General features: G+C 42.1%; 1 protein-coding gene and 3 non-coding genes across 6 annotated transcripts in view; all 4 read left to right on the top strand.

Annotated features, from left to right (window-relative positions):
- Nucleotides 1-15,028, top strand: part of polr1a (RNA polymerase I subunit A) — a 37,181-nt gene that overhangs the window by 19,450 nt on the left and 2,703 nt on the right. For all 3 annotated transcript variants that reach the window (XR_008572811.1, XM_054791215.1, XM_054791216.1), the window contains 20 exons: nt 385-534; nt 613-796; nt 868-950; nt 2,354-2,512; nt 3,339-3,437; nt 3,507-3,659; nt 3,730-3,812; nt 3,925-4,090; nt 6,004-6,127; nt 6,868-6,965; nt 7,043-7,230; nt 7,294-7,461; nt 9,066-9,201; nt 9,326-9,486; nt 10,023-10,152; nt 10,237-10,344; nt 11,980-12,246; nt 12,437-12,637; nt 14,603-14,720; nt 14,803-14,967. Coding sequence is in view for 2 of the 3 variants with exons in the window: in XM_054791215.1 (XP_054647190.1) it covers nt 385-534; nt 613-796; nt 868-950; nt 2,354-2,512; nt 3,339-3,437; nt 3,507-3,659; nt 3,730-3,812; nt 3,925-4,090; nt 6,004-6,127; nt 6,868-6,965; nt 7,043-7,230; nt 7,294-7,461; nt 9,066-9,201; nt 9,326-9,486; nt 10,023-10,152; nt 10,237-10,344; nt 11,980-12,246; nt 12,437-12,637; nt 14,603-14,720; nt 14,803-14,967 (2,941 nt within the window). In the remaining variant the exon portion in view is untranslated. The remainder of the gene's footprint in view (nt 1-384; nt 535-612; nt 797-867; nt 951-2,353; nt 2,513-3,338; nt 3,438-3,506; nt 3,660-3,729; nt 3,813-3,924; nt 4,091-6,003; nt 6,128-6,867; nt 6,966-7,042; nt 7,231-7,293; nt 7,462-9,065; nt 9,202-9,325; nt 9,487-10,022; nt 10,153-10,236; nt 10,345-11,979; nt 12,247-12,436; nt 12,638-14,602; nt 14,721-14,802; nt 14,968-15,028) is intronic.
- On the top strand, nt 2,129-2,265 carry LOC129190467 (small nucleolar RNA SNORA5). Its single transcript, XR_008573040.1, has one exon. It is a non-coding gene; the product is annotated as a small nucleolar RNA SNORA5 (small nucleolar RNA).
- On the top strand, nt 3,134-3,270 carry LOC129190469 (small nucleolar RNA SNORA5). Its single transcript, XR_008573042.1, has one exon. It is a non-coding gene; the product is annotated as a small nucleolar RNA SNORA5 (small nucleolar RNA).
- On the top strand, nt 4,870-5,006 carry LOC129190468 (small nucleolar RNA SNORA5). Its single transcript, XR_008573041.1, has one exon. It is a non-coding gene; the product is annotated as a small nucleolar RNA SNORA5 (small nucleolar RNA).

Raw genomic sequence — 15,028 nt, 5'->3', positions numbered from 1 at the left:
TGTGTTGCACACTGGAAAGGGTGTTGCAGTGGAGGGAGAACCAAGATTGAGAGGAGGAAGACCACTACACTGCTTATTTATTACCGTCCCTTTAATAGGAGCAGATCCTGTCACATGTTCAAACATACCATCTTTGTCCGCAACATTTGAACCAGGCGTGCAACCAATTTTGATTTCTCCACTGAACATTTTACCGTGGCTAATTTCATTTTCACTTTCCTTTTCTTTGACACATTGCCATCAGAAGAGTGTGCCTTATGCTTGGGAGACATCATGAAAGGAAAAAAAGTTCACTAAAACAGCAAGAGTTGCATCCTTCCTCAGCGTAGCTACACACGACTACGTTAATATTTAATTAAGATGTCTGACTGTTTACTCTGGTAGGTGGTGTCCACCCTCCTACTCAATGTTATCCCAGAAAAGGCTGTGCCTCTAAACCTGTTTGGAAAATCCAAAATTCCTGGCAAAGCATGGATCCAAGTTCCCCCACGAGCAGCTCCAGGCTATCGACCCGACACCATGTGTGACTCACAGGTGCGCGCAAATGGACACGCAGCAAGCTGTCACATTACATTGAACGATTTACTCAGCAAATACTTGTCTTTCTTTCAGGTGGTGATCCGCCAAGGGGAGCTGTTAGTGGGGGTTCTGGACAAAGCTCACTATGGCTCCTCGGCATATGGGCTGGTCCACTGTTGCTACGAGCTTTATGGAGGGCAGACGAGTGGTCAGCTACTCAGCTGTCTGGCCCGACTCTTCACTGCTTATCTTCAGTTGTACAGAGGATTCACTCTGGGTAAATTCAAAATAAACAAGGCTTTTTTTTATTTTTGTACTTTCAGTACACATACTCCTTTATCTCTTCAGGTGTGGAAGACATCCTGGTGAAACCGGGCGCCAACAACAGGAGGACATGCATTATTCAAGAATCTCTGAAGCTTGGCACAAAAGTGAGTTCTTAGGTCATCCTAATTACAAGTTAGTGTTTCCCACAGGACAGAATTTATTTGTGGCTGTGGGGAGGAGATAATTGGTCATGGGCTTTAACATGAAAAGCAAAGCAAATATGTTTAAAAATGCTAATAAACTTTCCTCTGTCGCTTCTTTTAGAATTTTTTTTTTTAAATGCCACAAATAAGATTTCAGGTACTTTTAGAAATGTGAGGGACCCACAGCAGAACCTTCTGCTCGTTGAGACGAGTGATACAGTAATCCCTCGTTTATTGCCGTTATTCCAGACCCGACTGAAGTAAATTTCTGTCAAGTAGGATTTTTTATTTATAAATGGAATATTTTTGTTGTAAGAGCATTGAAAACCTGTTTACGGCCTTCTACAGTAAATACGGTTTTTACCATCATTAGAGCCCTGTAGACATGAAATAACACCCCTGTAGACACCTTTATATTCATGTTACCCAATATAGTATACATAATAATAGAAAATAAGCCATTTACGATATAAATAAGAATCACACTTATGTGTGTTGCTGTAAACGGACAGGAAGTAACATCGGGGGTTCAGAGTTGACTTTTAGCTTGGTGGGGATTACGGCCACAACAGTAGCCCGTGTTTGTGATTATTGTGCCTGTTGTGAGATCATTCAAACTTGCAATAAAATCCTGTTGTTCCGGTGATCAAGTCTGGTGCATGTGTCTCACCGAACATCACAGTAACATTACTGACACCCAGTGACCAGTGTAGAATACTACATATCGTCACAATTTCTTTAAATGCATCTTCTGAATACCATATGTATGTATTTTACTTAATTTAGCAATTTTTATGCTTCTATGCTGACTTTATGCAAAAAACTATGTAGCATTTGCTTTTTTATTTTTATTTATTTTACTGATAATAGGCTGCAGTCAACCACGAAACAGCGTGATTTATTAATTAATATATTTAGAAAAAAACTTGATAGAGTGAAGCCACGAAATTCGAATTGGCGAGGGACGACTGTATTTTGATAAACAACGCATTTGTGAGAGTGTGCAAACAGATTCCTTTAAAAGCTTTTTCCATGCTCCTAATGAATTTGTAAGGGGCCACCATGAATGCATGGGAAACACTGCTAGTCATGGCTTACAGTTGCCAACATGGCAGAAAGTCACCGTCATGTCAAGTCATTGCAGCCTTGTCAAATTCAGTGCATCCTCCTCAGTGGGTGTCACTGGCCAAAATGGCTGCCACAGTAAAAGTGTAGTTAATGGGCCCCATTGTGCTTCAACATGGCCTCTGGGGATAAATATGTACTACACACATGGAAAATTACATCTCGGAGTTAGCAGTAGCCAAAACATATTCAGTGACACAAGCAATTATCATCCTTCCTTCCTTTTTTCTGCATCTCAGGCCCTCCAGGCTGCATTCAACCTCCCCCCGAACGTGGATGAAGCAGAAGCTAAGAGCCGCTGGCAGGATGCTCACCTCAACCCGGACCAACGAGACTTCAGCATGGCCGACCACAAATTCAAAGAAGTGGCCAACCAAGTGAACAATGAAATTAACAAGGTAAGCTGTCAAGTTTTAGAACACTAGTAGTACTATCGCCACCATCCGTATCTCTCATTACGAAACATCCTTGCTCTTCATGGGCATTGCATTCTAGAAAAAGGATGGATGAAATAATGGACATTTTTGATCCTGTCACCCCTATTATATGCTTGAAATTTAAAACCTGTTTACGACTTTCTGAATGCAGTTTCTAACATTATGAAATAACACCCCCATGGTCACCTTTACAGTCCTATATCCAATATCGCAGACATAACAGAAAATAAGAACTATTAGACATAAATAAGACTCGTGCTTGTGTGTGTTACTGTAAATATGTTCCAGTGCTAGGGGAGCTGAGTGAGGGGCCATACAGGAAGTCCCATTGGGGGTTAAGAGTTGAGTTTTAGCTTGGCGTGGGTTACGGTCACAAGAGTAGCCTAGTGTTAGGGATTATTGTGTAAATATAGCGTCAAGAGTGGCTAAATTGGGAACATAGATCCCTCCTCCTGTGTCTTCTTATCGATGCCATCTACTGTACGGAGTTGGAAGGACATGCTGCATTCACTCCTATTAGTGTTTATGAGCCAGGGAGAACAGGTTGTGCCAAATTTGTGAAACACTGGACTAAATTTCAGTTGCAGCCTTGTCAAATTCAGTGCATCTTCTACAATGGATGCCACTGGCCAAAATGGCTGCTACATTGAAGGTGTAGCTCATGGGCCCCATTGTGCTCCAACATGGCCCCTGGGGATAAATATGTACTACACACAAACAGTAAATGCTACAATGGGTGGGATACCTGTGTTTTCCTTGCGCGTCATAATTCCTCTGTCTTTTGTAGGTTTGTATGCCAGTTGGCCTTCACACCTCTTTCCCAGACAACAACCTCCAGCTGATGGTCCAATCAGGTGCTAAGGGATCTACTGTCAACACCATGCAGGTATCCCCACATTCATACAGCCTTGCACCCAGTGGGACTCAAGCTTGATGATGTGTGTGTATGTATTAGATATCTTGCCTGTTAGGTCAGATTGAGTTAGAGGGCCGTAGACCTCCACTGATGCCCTCTGGGAAGTCGTTGCCCTGTTTCCAGCCCTATGACCCAGCACCTGGTGCTGGGGGGTTTGTTTCCGGAAGGTTCCTCACTGGCATCAAACCACAGGTGTGTGCCAGCATGCGCTGGAATATTTGTCAAAGATTGGACAAGATTAACTTGTGGTTTGATACTCCAGGAATTTTTCTTCCACTGCATGGCTGGCAGAGAAGGACTGGTGGACACTGCTGTAAAAACTTCCCGATCAGGATACCTGCAGAGGTAACACAAAGCTTTCTGCTCAGGCAAAAAAAAAAAAAAGCATACATTCATACTGTACCTCTGTGCCATCATATTACTATTTACGTACCTTCTTATCCTTTTTATTCTCCAGGTGTGTTATAAAGCATCTGGAGGGTTTGGTGGTACAGTATGATCTGACAGTGAGGGACAGCGATGGCTCTGTGGTCCAGTTCCTGTATGGTGAAGATGGCTTGGAAATCTCCAAGACGCAGTTTCTACAGCCAAGACAATTTCCCTTCATAGAGGACAACTTTGAGGTATATGTGAGGTTGTTGAAGATGTGCCATATGTAAATATAGTCATTCCTCATTTATTGCGGTTACTCAGTTCCAGATCCAACCGTGATAAATGAATAGTGAAAATATGATTATTTTTGTTGTTAGACCATAGAAAACCTTTTTATGACTTTCATGAAAGACATGAAATAACACCCCTGTAATCACTTTTACATTCTTGTTACTCAGTGTACAAGACATAATTCATAAATAAGACATGACAACATAGACGCACACGTTAGCATTGACAGCGTACTTCCTATGGTGGCTCAATACTATAATGCTGCTGTTTGTGGTTGAGAGACTCACGATGTACTTCAATCGCTTTATTGTCAAGCACAGAACACACGCAGTGAACATTCACACAGTAGCTGCTGTCAGCCACAACTCACACCAGTCACTGCCCTCTCCACACTTCTAATACTCATCTTAACACAGTCAACACACACGTCACTTCCTAGGTCCCGCTTCTTAAAGGTGCACACAACAAGTCACAGATATTACACTATATATCACATCTTCTGAATGCTTTATATTTGTAATTTCATTCACTGAGCCATTTTATGATTAAATGCTTAATTTTGGCAAATAATACAGTACATACAATTTGCTGAAATATGTATTCTTTTACTAATACTAAGCCATATTGAACCACAACACAGCGATCAATTAATTAATAGTTTTTTTTAAAAATTGCGATAGAGGGCACGCGATGTCGTGGCGGACGACTGTATATTGGAATAGACAAGCATGTTAACAATGGCAGCCTTGTCAAATTCAGTGCATCCTCCTCAGTGGGTGCCACTGGCCAAAATGGCTGCCACAGCAAAAGTGTAGTTAATGGGCCCCACTGTGCTTCAACACAGCCCCTGGGGATAAATATTTACTACACACAGGTTATGTTGCTAAAAAAAACAAAAAAAAACTACATGCTCTCTAAAGTCCCTGTTGTTGGTAGGGATGTCCTGATTTTCACTTCCAATCTGATACCGATATTGCATTCTTGAATATTGGCCTATACTGATATCAATCTGATATCAGCACAAATCATTCATACTTTTATTACTTATTTCAGGGGTCACCAACCAGTTGATTGCAAGCCAATAGTCGATCTTTGGGACTGTGCTGTTATTCGGGGGGAAAGAAACATTTATTACATCGGTGCCCTCCCGGAGAGGCACGCAACCCCCAAGCTCCAGCCAGGAGCCCCGTCCCCAAAACCCGACCAGAGGTACCAGTGCACGTACACCAGCTTGCCTAACCGTTCGACAAGCGAAAGAGAGAGTGAGTGACAGAGCACAGCGATGTGCCTGAGCTCAACAGCTGCATTTGCTACCTCAAAATGAATGCATAAATATAACTCCATAGACGTGCACCTCCAAAATTTTTATGAGCTGTGGGACGTTAGGGCTGACTATTGTACTGCATTGACCAGTCCCTCTCTTCTCAACTCCCATCGCTCGCCGACGATACTGAGCCAACAAGCCGAGTTGTAGTTTGATCGTAGAGCCGACGCCAAAAACCCGACCCTGACGAAGGTCCACAAAAGTAAGGAAAGCCAAAGAGTGGCTCGGGGGACAAGCCGTGGCTCGTGGCTCGTGGCTTATTTGTCATTGCATCGCTGCAGAAACAAAATAAAATTAACAAAACAGCAAGAATGGTAAAAATAGAGCAAAAGGCACAAGAAATGGATGAAATGTTGACACCAATATTAACTGATATAAGGCTGATATAATTAGATATTCATTTTTTTTTGTTTTTGCTGATATCGGCCGGATATAAACATCGGATTGGGACACCCCTAATTGTTGGTGCCTTTATTTTAGGTTCGGTCAGAAATGTGTATTTGTTTTTTGTACATCATGCAAATTTGATTTCCAATCGTGCGTGTGTAGGTAATAAGGAGGTCCCAGGGCTTGGATGAGGTGTTATCACGCCTGGATGCTCGGAGTGCCAGTCAACATTTTGGAGCCATCCAACGCTGGAAAGCAAAGAGAGAATTAGTTTGTCCCCGCCGAGGTACGTAACAAATGTCCGCACATAACGTATTACTTGTTTTACATTTCACTGTCACTTTCATTAAACATGGATAAATATGCAGGAGTTCCGTTCGTATGACGCTGTTCTAAGTCGAGTTTTGTTTTGCACACTGAAAGGGGTGTTGCAAGGGACAGACTTATTGGAAAGGGGAAGTCTCAATAATGACACCACTACATTGCTTAGTTATCACTGTCCATTTCATAGAAGATCCTTTCACATGTTCAAAGATACCATCTTTATCCTTCATGATGGTCACAGCAGTCAAACATCCAACCAATGTTGATTTATCTACTTTCTGTGTATTAATACAGGTAGGAATAATTTCTCTTCACTTTTCACTTTCACGTTCCTCAGAAATGTGTTACTTGCGCTCAGCAGACACCACAGTTAAAAGGTGAACGAAAAAGGACAAAAGTAACATCCTTCCTCAGTGTAGCGACGACTACGTATTGTATTGCTGACATTGCACTGAGCACTCCGCCAGACACGTTATATTTCACAATAAGCCCCATTTCTAGTCTGCGGTCACGCTCATCCTTTTTGCCATGACTGGTACATTTCTGTGTAGGCATCACAAAACCCCCAAATCCACAAAACAACCCAAAAGTTACGTGGAAGATTGGAGAAGGATAGAAGTTTATTTTGAACTTTTCGGGTGTTAAGGTTTGGGTGCTCCACTGTGACTGATTTTCTGTTTCCTTTACTAAAATTTGATTTAGGAGCTTTCCTGTTGTTTTCCCAAAAGAAGCTGGCCAAACTGAAGCATACGGAACGAGGAGCAGTAGATGCGTATGGCAGAGACGCGGCTGTTCTGCAGGTGTCCCTCTCATCTTCTCAGTCTTGTCACCTTCAGTGTGACATTCCTTTTTATCTGTACTCTGTATCTCTGTACAGCTGATTGATCAGTGGCGTTCTCTTGATGACGCTGGACGATCCAAATACACCAGAAAGTCCTCCCGCTGCCCAGAGCCCAGCCTGGGCCTGTTTAGGCCTGATGTCAGCTTTGGCTCAGTCTCTGAAAGCTTTCATGATATCACTGAGAAATACTTGCAGAATCGAGAGAGGACAAGCGACGGTGACAGGTATGTGCAGCACATGATACTAATTCAGCAAACAAACATTGAATAGCTTTTTTGCCCTGTCAGATTCAAACAGCTGTTGCAGTACAAGTGGCAGAGGTCACTTTGTGATCCAGGGGAGGCAGTGGGTCTGCTGGCAGCTCAGTCCATCGGTGAGCCCTCCACCCAAATGACCCTCAACACCTTCCACTTTGCCGGCAGGGGAGAGATGAACGTCACCTTGGGAATACCTCGGTAATCTTGCATGGTTTTCTATGAAGTCCAATAAGTTAGGGTAACAATGTCTTCACATTGTGGATAGCTTAGCTGTATAACTGTCAAATTGTCATAAGTGAACAGCAATCCCTTGTTGATCGTGGTTAATTGGTTCCAGACTCGACTGTGATAAATCAATTTCCGCAAAGTAGGATTCCTTATTTATAAATGGGATGTTCTAATACAACTTTTCCACTTCCAATACGATGCCGATATTGCAGTTTTGAGTATCGACCCATACCGATATTGAGCCGATATCAACACGAATCATACATACTTTTGTAGTGTGGAATGTTAGAAAAGGCTTGATGAAGTAATATTATTAAAACAGAGGAAAAATAGTCAGCAACAGTAGGTATGAGGAAAACTCACCCATTTACTTCTTTATGCATGCGCGGTATAGTTTTATCCGCAATGTAGTGGTGGCTAGTGCTTGATATCACAGCTACGCAGTCCATCGGCCCATGTACAAACAAAACATGAAATGTGGGCTAACACAGATAATTTAATTGTCTATTCGTAAATACAGTTTTTAACATGGAAGAAAGATTAAATAACACCCCTACAGTCACCTTAACACTCATTGCACAATATAGTAGACACAATAAGAGAAAATAAAGCACATACAGGAAGACATAAATAAGACATAATATAGACTAACATGTTGGCATTGGGAGAGTTCCTTGTTGTTCCTTTTTTTACTTTCAGTTTCTGGACAGTACTTCCTTCAATGGCTATTTCATCATCAAATGGCTAGTCTCATCAATGTAACATTACTGACACCTACTGACGAGTGTAGAATACGACATATCATCGCATCTTTGAATGCGTTTTCTGAATACCTTGTACTGGTATTTTACTCCATATAGACATTTTTCTGCTTGAAAATGCTTAATTTAAGCCAAAAATACATAAAATGTGCTTAAATATGCGTTTTTCTTTACTAATCGGCTGTAAAATAGCATGATTATTAATGTTTTTGAAAAAACAGTATAGAGTGAACCTGTGAAATTTGAAGCACAAATGAGTACGTTGGCATATAAAAAAATTGTAAATAAATAAAATGTTAATGTTAATGTGAATTCTTAAGTTATTCAAATATAATAAATTTTATAAGAATGTTTGTACTTAATAAACTAGCGGTTGGAGACACCCTTCCGTCGATTGGCAACACTTGGCTTTCCCGGTAAAATATGAAAACCTGTGGTGTCCAAAATGTGGCCCAGGGGCCATTTTCGGACCACTGCTCTTTTTTATTATGGGCTTGTGGCACATTGTAGAAACAGTAGAAAAATTAAAACTGCAAAAAAATTTAAATGAGAAAAAAGGCATAATGTAATGAGAAAAACCTGAATTGTTAAAATGTTAATACTACTAAAGAATGTTTTTTCATCCTTTTGTACAAAATTACATGCCATGTTCAGTTAAGCAAATTAAACAACTGACACCCCTGTCCACCTGCCGCAATCCCCCGTCACCACAGATAGATGGCAGTCCTGTGGGAAAGACTGTATATTATATGTATCTGTGTGGCTATGAATGTTCCTTATGCATTTTAAATGTTACCAATGGATGTGTGACAGACTGAGAGAGATCCTGATGGTGGCCAGCTCCAACATCAAGACTCCCATGATGAGCATTCCAGTGCTGAACAATAAGAAGGCCTTGAAACGAGCCCAGAAACTCCGTAGGAAACTTAGCAGGGTGTGCTTGGCTGAGGTAAGATCTGCTGCACTCATTTTGTGTTTGCTCGTCTGACATCTGTTGTTTTCTTTACATTCATTGCTGTGTGTGTGTGTGTGTGTGTGTGTGTGTGTGTGTGTGTGTGTGTGTTTGAGAGCAGGTGCTGCAGAAAGTGGATGTGGTAGAGATGCTGCGCATCGAGGGTAGCCATCACTCTAAAACGCGGACATTTAAAATCACTTTCAGCTTCCTTCAGCCTGACCGCTACTCTGAAGATAAGCTGCTCTCACCCCAACAGATCCTCCACTACATGGAAACTAGGTTTGCAATTAAGATTCTTCTAGTTAGACCAGGAGGGGTGTTCAAAGTGCGGACCGCAGCGTGTAACGTGTTGACAGAAGTTTCCCTCTGGCACTTTTTTTTTTTTTTTTTCCCCCACGCGATTAACGTGCACACATCCAGTTTGACGCTCGGCCAACGCTGTAGTTTGAGGAAGCAGTGGTGACCGTGGAATTACAAGCGGGAGCAAATATTGAGCAGAAGTGAAGAAACAAAGGTATTTTTGATGTTAGCTTCAAAGCCCTGACAGATGGCTCTTTCAACAAGACCAAAGTTATTTGTATCTACTGTCGCTGTGATTGGAATTGTCATGGACTACGCAGTTGTTGACTTGTCAGGCTAGAGAGAAGCAGGAAGGTACTGAAGCACTGCTGGTATTTTTTGTCATTTGTACAGTGGTAACTTGACATACACACACACACACACACACACACACACTGTATGTACGTGTATGTTGATGTGGCATATATATCACATATAAGTTGTGTTTAATTTACGGTACTGGTCTCTTTCCTCAGATTTTTCCGGCTCCTCCTTGATGCCATTAAGAAACGTAGCGCCAAGTTGGCGTCCATCGCTGTGGAGACGAGGAAGGCCTCCCCTGGGGACAAAGACAACGATGGTGATGGAGCGGCCGCTGCAGCAGGGGTACATATTTACATTAATACATGATTCACCATCATGATTCACCAGTGTTTGTCTGATGTTCTGTTGCCATGTTTCTATCGTCAGGGGGATGATGGAGAGGAAGAGCATGCGAAAGAGATTGTTGATGACCAGGGCAATGAAGGAGACGCTGACGCATCCGATGTCAAAAGACAGGACAAACAAGAAGAGGAAGTATGAGGATGAATTTAATACAAAAGATATATAATATATACCACGGAGAGGTAACAGACCACTCCAAAACAATGTGATAGGACACCAGTCTGTACTGACTGGGAAACAGAAACAAGCATATGAACAACTACGAATAGACAACCAAACTATCTGTATTAGCCCACATTCCATGTTGTGTTTGTACACGGCTAGATGGACTGTTTATATTGCTGTGATATCAAGCAATGTGACTTACAGTTGTCCGTCTGGTCCAGCTGGTCTGGGGCATCTTTTCCGGTTGATTTTGGGCAGGTGGAAAAAAGTTTCTACCACTGCAGGGTTTGTTAATGCTAGCAATTCTTCTTTCGTTGTGATGCAATGCCACAGTGTCCTCGCCATACACACAAAGCCTTTCTGTCGATGGTAACACTGTGTGCCAGTCAGTGCAGCAGAAACACTTGATTTCTGTCGGCATGGCTTGGCAAGCACCACATTTACGCCACCAAGTCATGTCAGTCGAGACTCTCTCGGGCCCCGTCTGCTCCGACGTTTCACTCTCTTCTTGCCCGCTCAGCTTTTAAAACCTGTAGCTCATCCTACACATATGCATGCTCAAAAAGGTAAGGTTCTGGATCCTCCTTAGTCCAAAAGTATTCGTCGGCGGTGGCTCTCTCGAAGTCTGCCATGATTAGTAAAGAGACACATGCGCTTCCAATGCTACTGTTGTTGACGGAAGTAGCGTTAGTTGCTATGGGTTGCTATAGTTTTCATGAATGTGCCTGCCACAGCATGTACTGTATAAAAAAAACATGAAACGTTGTTAGAGGTTTTTTAGAGGGCTTTATAGTCAAAATAGGTCTGTCCCATTACATGCGTTGTTAGCTCCGTCATGCTCGCTGTTTTTCCTCTCTTCAGAACCCACAGAAAAGGGAAAGGTTCATGTTTCACATCAGGATTGTGGGTGATCGGCCAAATTCCATTAAAAGTGCAGTTTTTCTTTAACAGGATAACACAACTAATTTATAAGACTCAAGTGTCACTCGCTCTCGGGTGCTCGACAAAGACTTGAGTATCACAGACTCGTGGTGTGACGAAGACTGGAAGTCACTGACTTGACTCACAGGTGCTCAGTGAAGACTTGAGTTTCAGTTACTCACAGGTGCGAACAAAGATTTGAGTTCCGTGACTCACGGGTGCTGGACGGAGACTGCCGTTTTACTGACTCCCTGGTGCTCGACGAGGACTTGCTGTAGGAGATAAGGATTAGGTTGCTGTCTGTAGAGGTGTAGAGGGTGTGGTCACATGGTCATTGGCGGGCGTGTGCAGAAGCAGTAGGGCATACACTTTTTTTGTGCCACAGAGGAGGAGAGAGAAAAGGCTAGGAAGCCGTATTTTTGTTGACTGGATTTTACGCGCTATTCTATACCATAGTCTGTCATACTTTCCATATCCTGGTCTCAGCAATAAATAAACCACACAAAAATAATTCTGAAGCAGAGCATCTCTTTCAAGCGCGTCACAAACGCGAGGACCCATGCCTTCACCTCTCAGCAGCCACGGGGGAAAAAGGAGGCTGCAACAATTGCGTTTCACTGACTCACGGGTGCTCGACAAGCACAGGGCCAGCACTCATGTCTTTTCTCTCCTCCTCTCCAGGTTGATTATGAAAGCGAGGAAGAAGGCGACGAGGAAGGTGAAGAGAAAGAGGATCTGGGGGAGGAAGAGGAAGAGGTGCAGGAGATTGAGAATACCGTGGAGGATTCCCAGACAGAGTCTACTGATGTGCGGTTGCAGCCCAAAAAGAAACAAACAAGTGTGAGAGGAAAAGTGTCCTTGGATGCCATGAGAGTGAACTCTGTTCTGAGTTCCAACTCGGCAATAGAAGGCTACCGCTACGACTCCAAACATGAACTCTGGTGTGAAGTAAGTTTGCACCGTTCTCAACTGCTTTTGCACTTATGTCACCTTTTCTGTATGTTGCATTTTCTCTACCTTTTTGAACTTTTATTAAAATGAGCCTGTACCATTTATATGCATATGTATAAATATGGACTGAGAGCAAAAAGCAAAGGTTCATTATGTTAACTCGAATGCACTATACCCTTGTTGACAGGTTGATCTGGCTTTACCTCTGAACAATGTGCACTTTGACCTGACGTCAGTGCTGTCAACACTGGCCCAGAGCGCCATCATTATGGAAACCAAGGGCCTAACTCGCTGCCTGCTGAGTGAAAGCACCACCAAGACTGGAGCAAAAGAGATGCTTCTCAACACAGAGGGCATCAACATGCACGAAATGTTTAAGCACAGTGATGTATGTAGCTCTTCTTTTCTTGAACGCCTGTCAAGTTTAACACACACATCATTTTATTTATATGGAGCGTAATTAAACAATATATTAGTGTCAATTAAAATGACAATAGACAGTAGACAAATTGATGCTGTTAAATACAGTGAATACACACTAATTCATGATTCAACATTTACGGTCCTGCAAAAAAAAATAATTCTCCGGAGACATTGTTTTTCTCCAAAAATAGGCGCTTTTTTCGCAGAAAGCATTTCATTCACCATTTTATACTTAATAAGTGTGTGAGACATATTTAACATGGATTAAACATAGATTGGGCTGCACGGTGGCCAGGTGGCTAGGCATCTTGGCCACACAGTCAGGAGATCTGAGAGAGCTGGGGTCGACTCTCCATTGGTCATGTCTGCATGTTTTCCTTGTGCGTGTGTGGGTTTTTTGCATGTTAGGTTAATTGGCAACTCTAAATTGTCCATAGGTATGAATGTGATTGTGAATGGTTGTTTGTCTATATGTGCCCTACGATTGGCTGGTGACCAGTCTAGGGTGTACCCCACCTCTCACCAGAAGTCAGCTGGGATAGGCACCAGCATGAGGATAAGCAGCATAAAAGATGGATTGATAAACATAGATTGTCGTGAGTAGGGGGTATCGCAAAATTTTGTGTTAAAACGTGACAATATTTCTTGTTTAGAGAAAAGGAAGAGGGCAGCCAGAAGTCTCAGACTGTGAGCTATGGCATCACTATTGTGAATGATAATACACATGTTATGGTAGCGCGCCAGGCAGGATTGGAATCGCACATTATCCACGCTATAACCCTTGGAATACAATCTGCTCTCGGTGTTCCCAGCATCACTCGCTCTCGACGTGTGACTGCTTTTTTTTTTCGGCGGTCAACAGCTGCTGCCGTGTTAAATGTCCAAGCAGAAGCTGCAGGAATTGCACATTTGATCAAAGTCAGTTAAGATTTGTCAAATCAAAACCCGATTGCGGCATGACATTTGATCGTAGAGTTTAATTCCAACCTACTTCCTGCTTCCGCAGTCTGCACAATATGGGAACTGTAGTTCTTTTAGCGTAAACATAAAGTATCTTCAATCGACTTTACATGTCTTTACATAACTACACATCAACATAAATAATTAGTAGCAGCAGCTACAACTGCCGTCATTATTTGAAGTAATAATTTTTTGTTTTCGTTTCAATTTGATCAACAGTTCGAAGCATCATGCTTAGGCCATGCATGCGAAGTTGTAAAACATTTTAAAATGTACCTGTATCATGATTCATGACACACCTAATATATAAATATTTATTATTGTTGTTATTAATTTGGTCTCAAATAATGTTGACAATAATATCTTTTAGAAAATAATTTGGGGGACAACAAACATTTCAAAATGCACCTGCATTGTTTTGTGACTCGGTTCAATTAAAGTGTTTGTCGAGTCATATTTTTTCATTGTACTTTTATTAAAAATAATGGTAAAATCGCGTGTCATCTCGTTCTCGCAGACCCAATCTCGTGTATCGTATTGTCTCTTGAACCTAATGGCACGTGGCACCCCTAATCGTGAGTGAACAATGGTAATTGAAGAGAAGGGGTTGATAATTTTCACTTTTACGTATCACAGCAACTATGGTGCATTCAAGGACAGAAATCTCAACGCCTGCGGAACAAAACATTATCAGTGAAGCATAATGACAAACATGTAAAACTTGGGCTAAAAACTGGGCCTTTTTTTAACTGGTTAAAAAAATTGCCTTTTTCTGACTTTTTTTTTTTTTTTTGTGACCAAAAATGCGTGAATATCTGAGAATCCAATGTATTCTGCTTTTTCAGTCATGATGAGGCAGTTACACTCATCTTGTTCCTAATATTGCTGTAATTCACAGTTAACAGTGTTTAAACATTTTAAGACCACTTTAACGGGCTATGGTGATGATCATTGTTGTACATTCGTCTAGGTCTTGGATATCAACAGGCTGTATTCCAACGAGGTCCACGCCATGGCTAACACCTATGGAATCGAGGTGGCTCTCAAAGTCATCGAGAAGGAAATTAAAGACGTTTTTGCTGTCTACGGTACATATAACATACACAAAACAGACCGTGACACTCTCAGAACCACGCTGACGTGCCTTGATACCTTTCCATCTACCTTCAGGGATCGAGGTGGACCCCAGACATTTGTCGCTGGTAGCAGACTACATGTGCTTTGAGGGGGTGTATAAGCCGTTGAACCGCCATGCCATCAGGTCCAACTCCTCCCCTCTGCAGCAGATGACTTTTGAGACCAGCTACAAATTCCTCAAACAAGCTACCATGCTGGGTGAGCAATGACACAGGAGCAAAAAAAAAAAAAAAAAAAAACATGTTTTGCCACAGAAGGC

Source organism: Dunckerocampus dactyliophorus, chromosome 11 (genome assembly GCF_027744805.1).
Source record: "Dunckerocampus dactyliophorus isolate RoL2022-P2 chromosome 11, RoL_Ddac_1.1, whole genome shotgun sequence".
Classification (NCBI taxonomy): domain Eukaryota; kingdom Metazoa; phylum Chordata; class Actinopteri; order Syngnathiformes; family Syngnathidae; genus Dunckerocampus; species Dunckerocampus dactyliophorus.
Note: the sequence above shows the minus strand (reverse complement) of the source record. Positions and strands in the feature narration are given on the sequence as shown.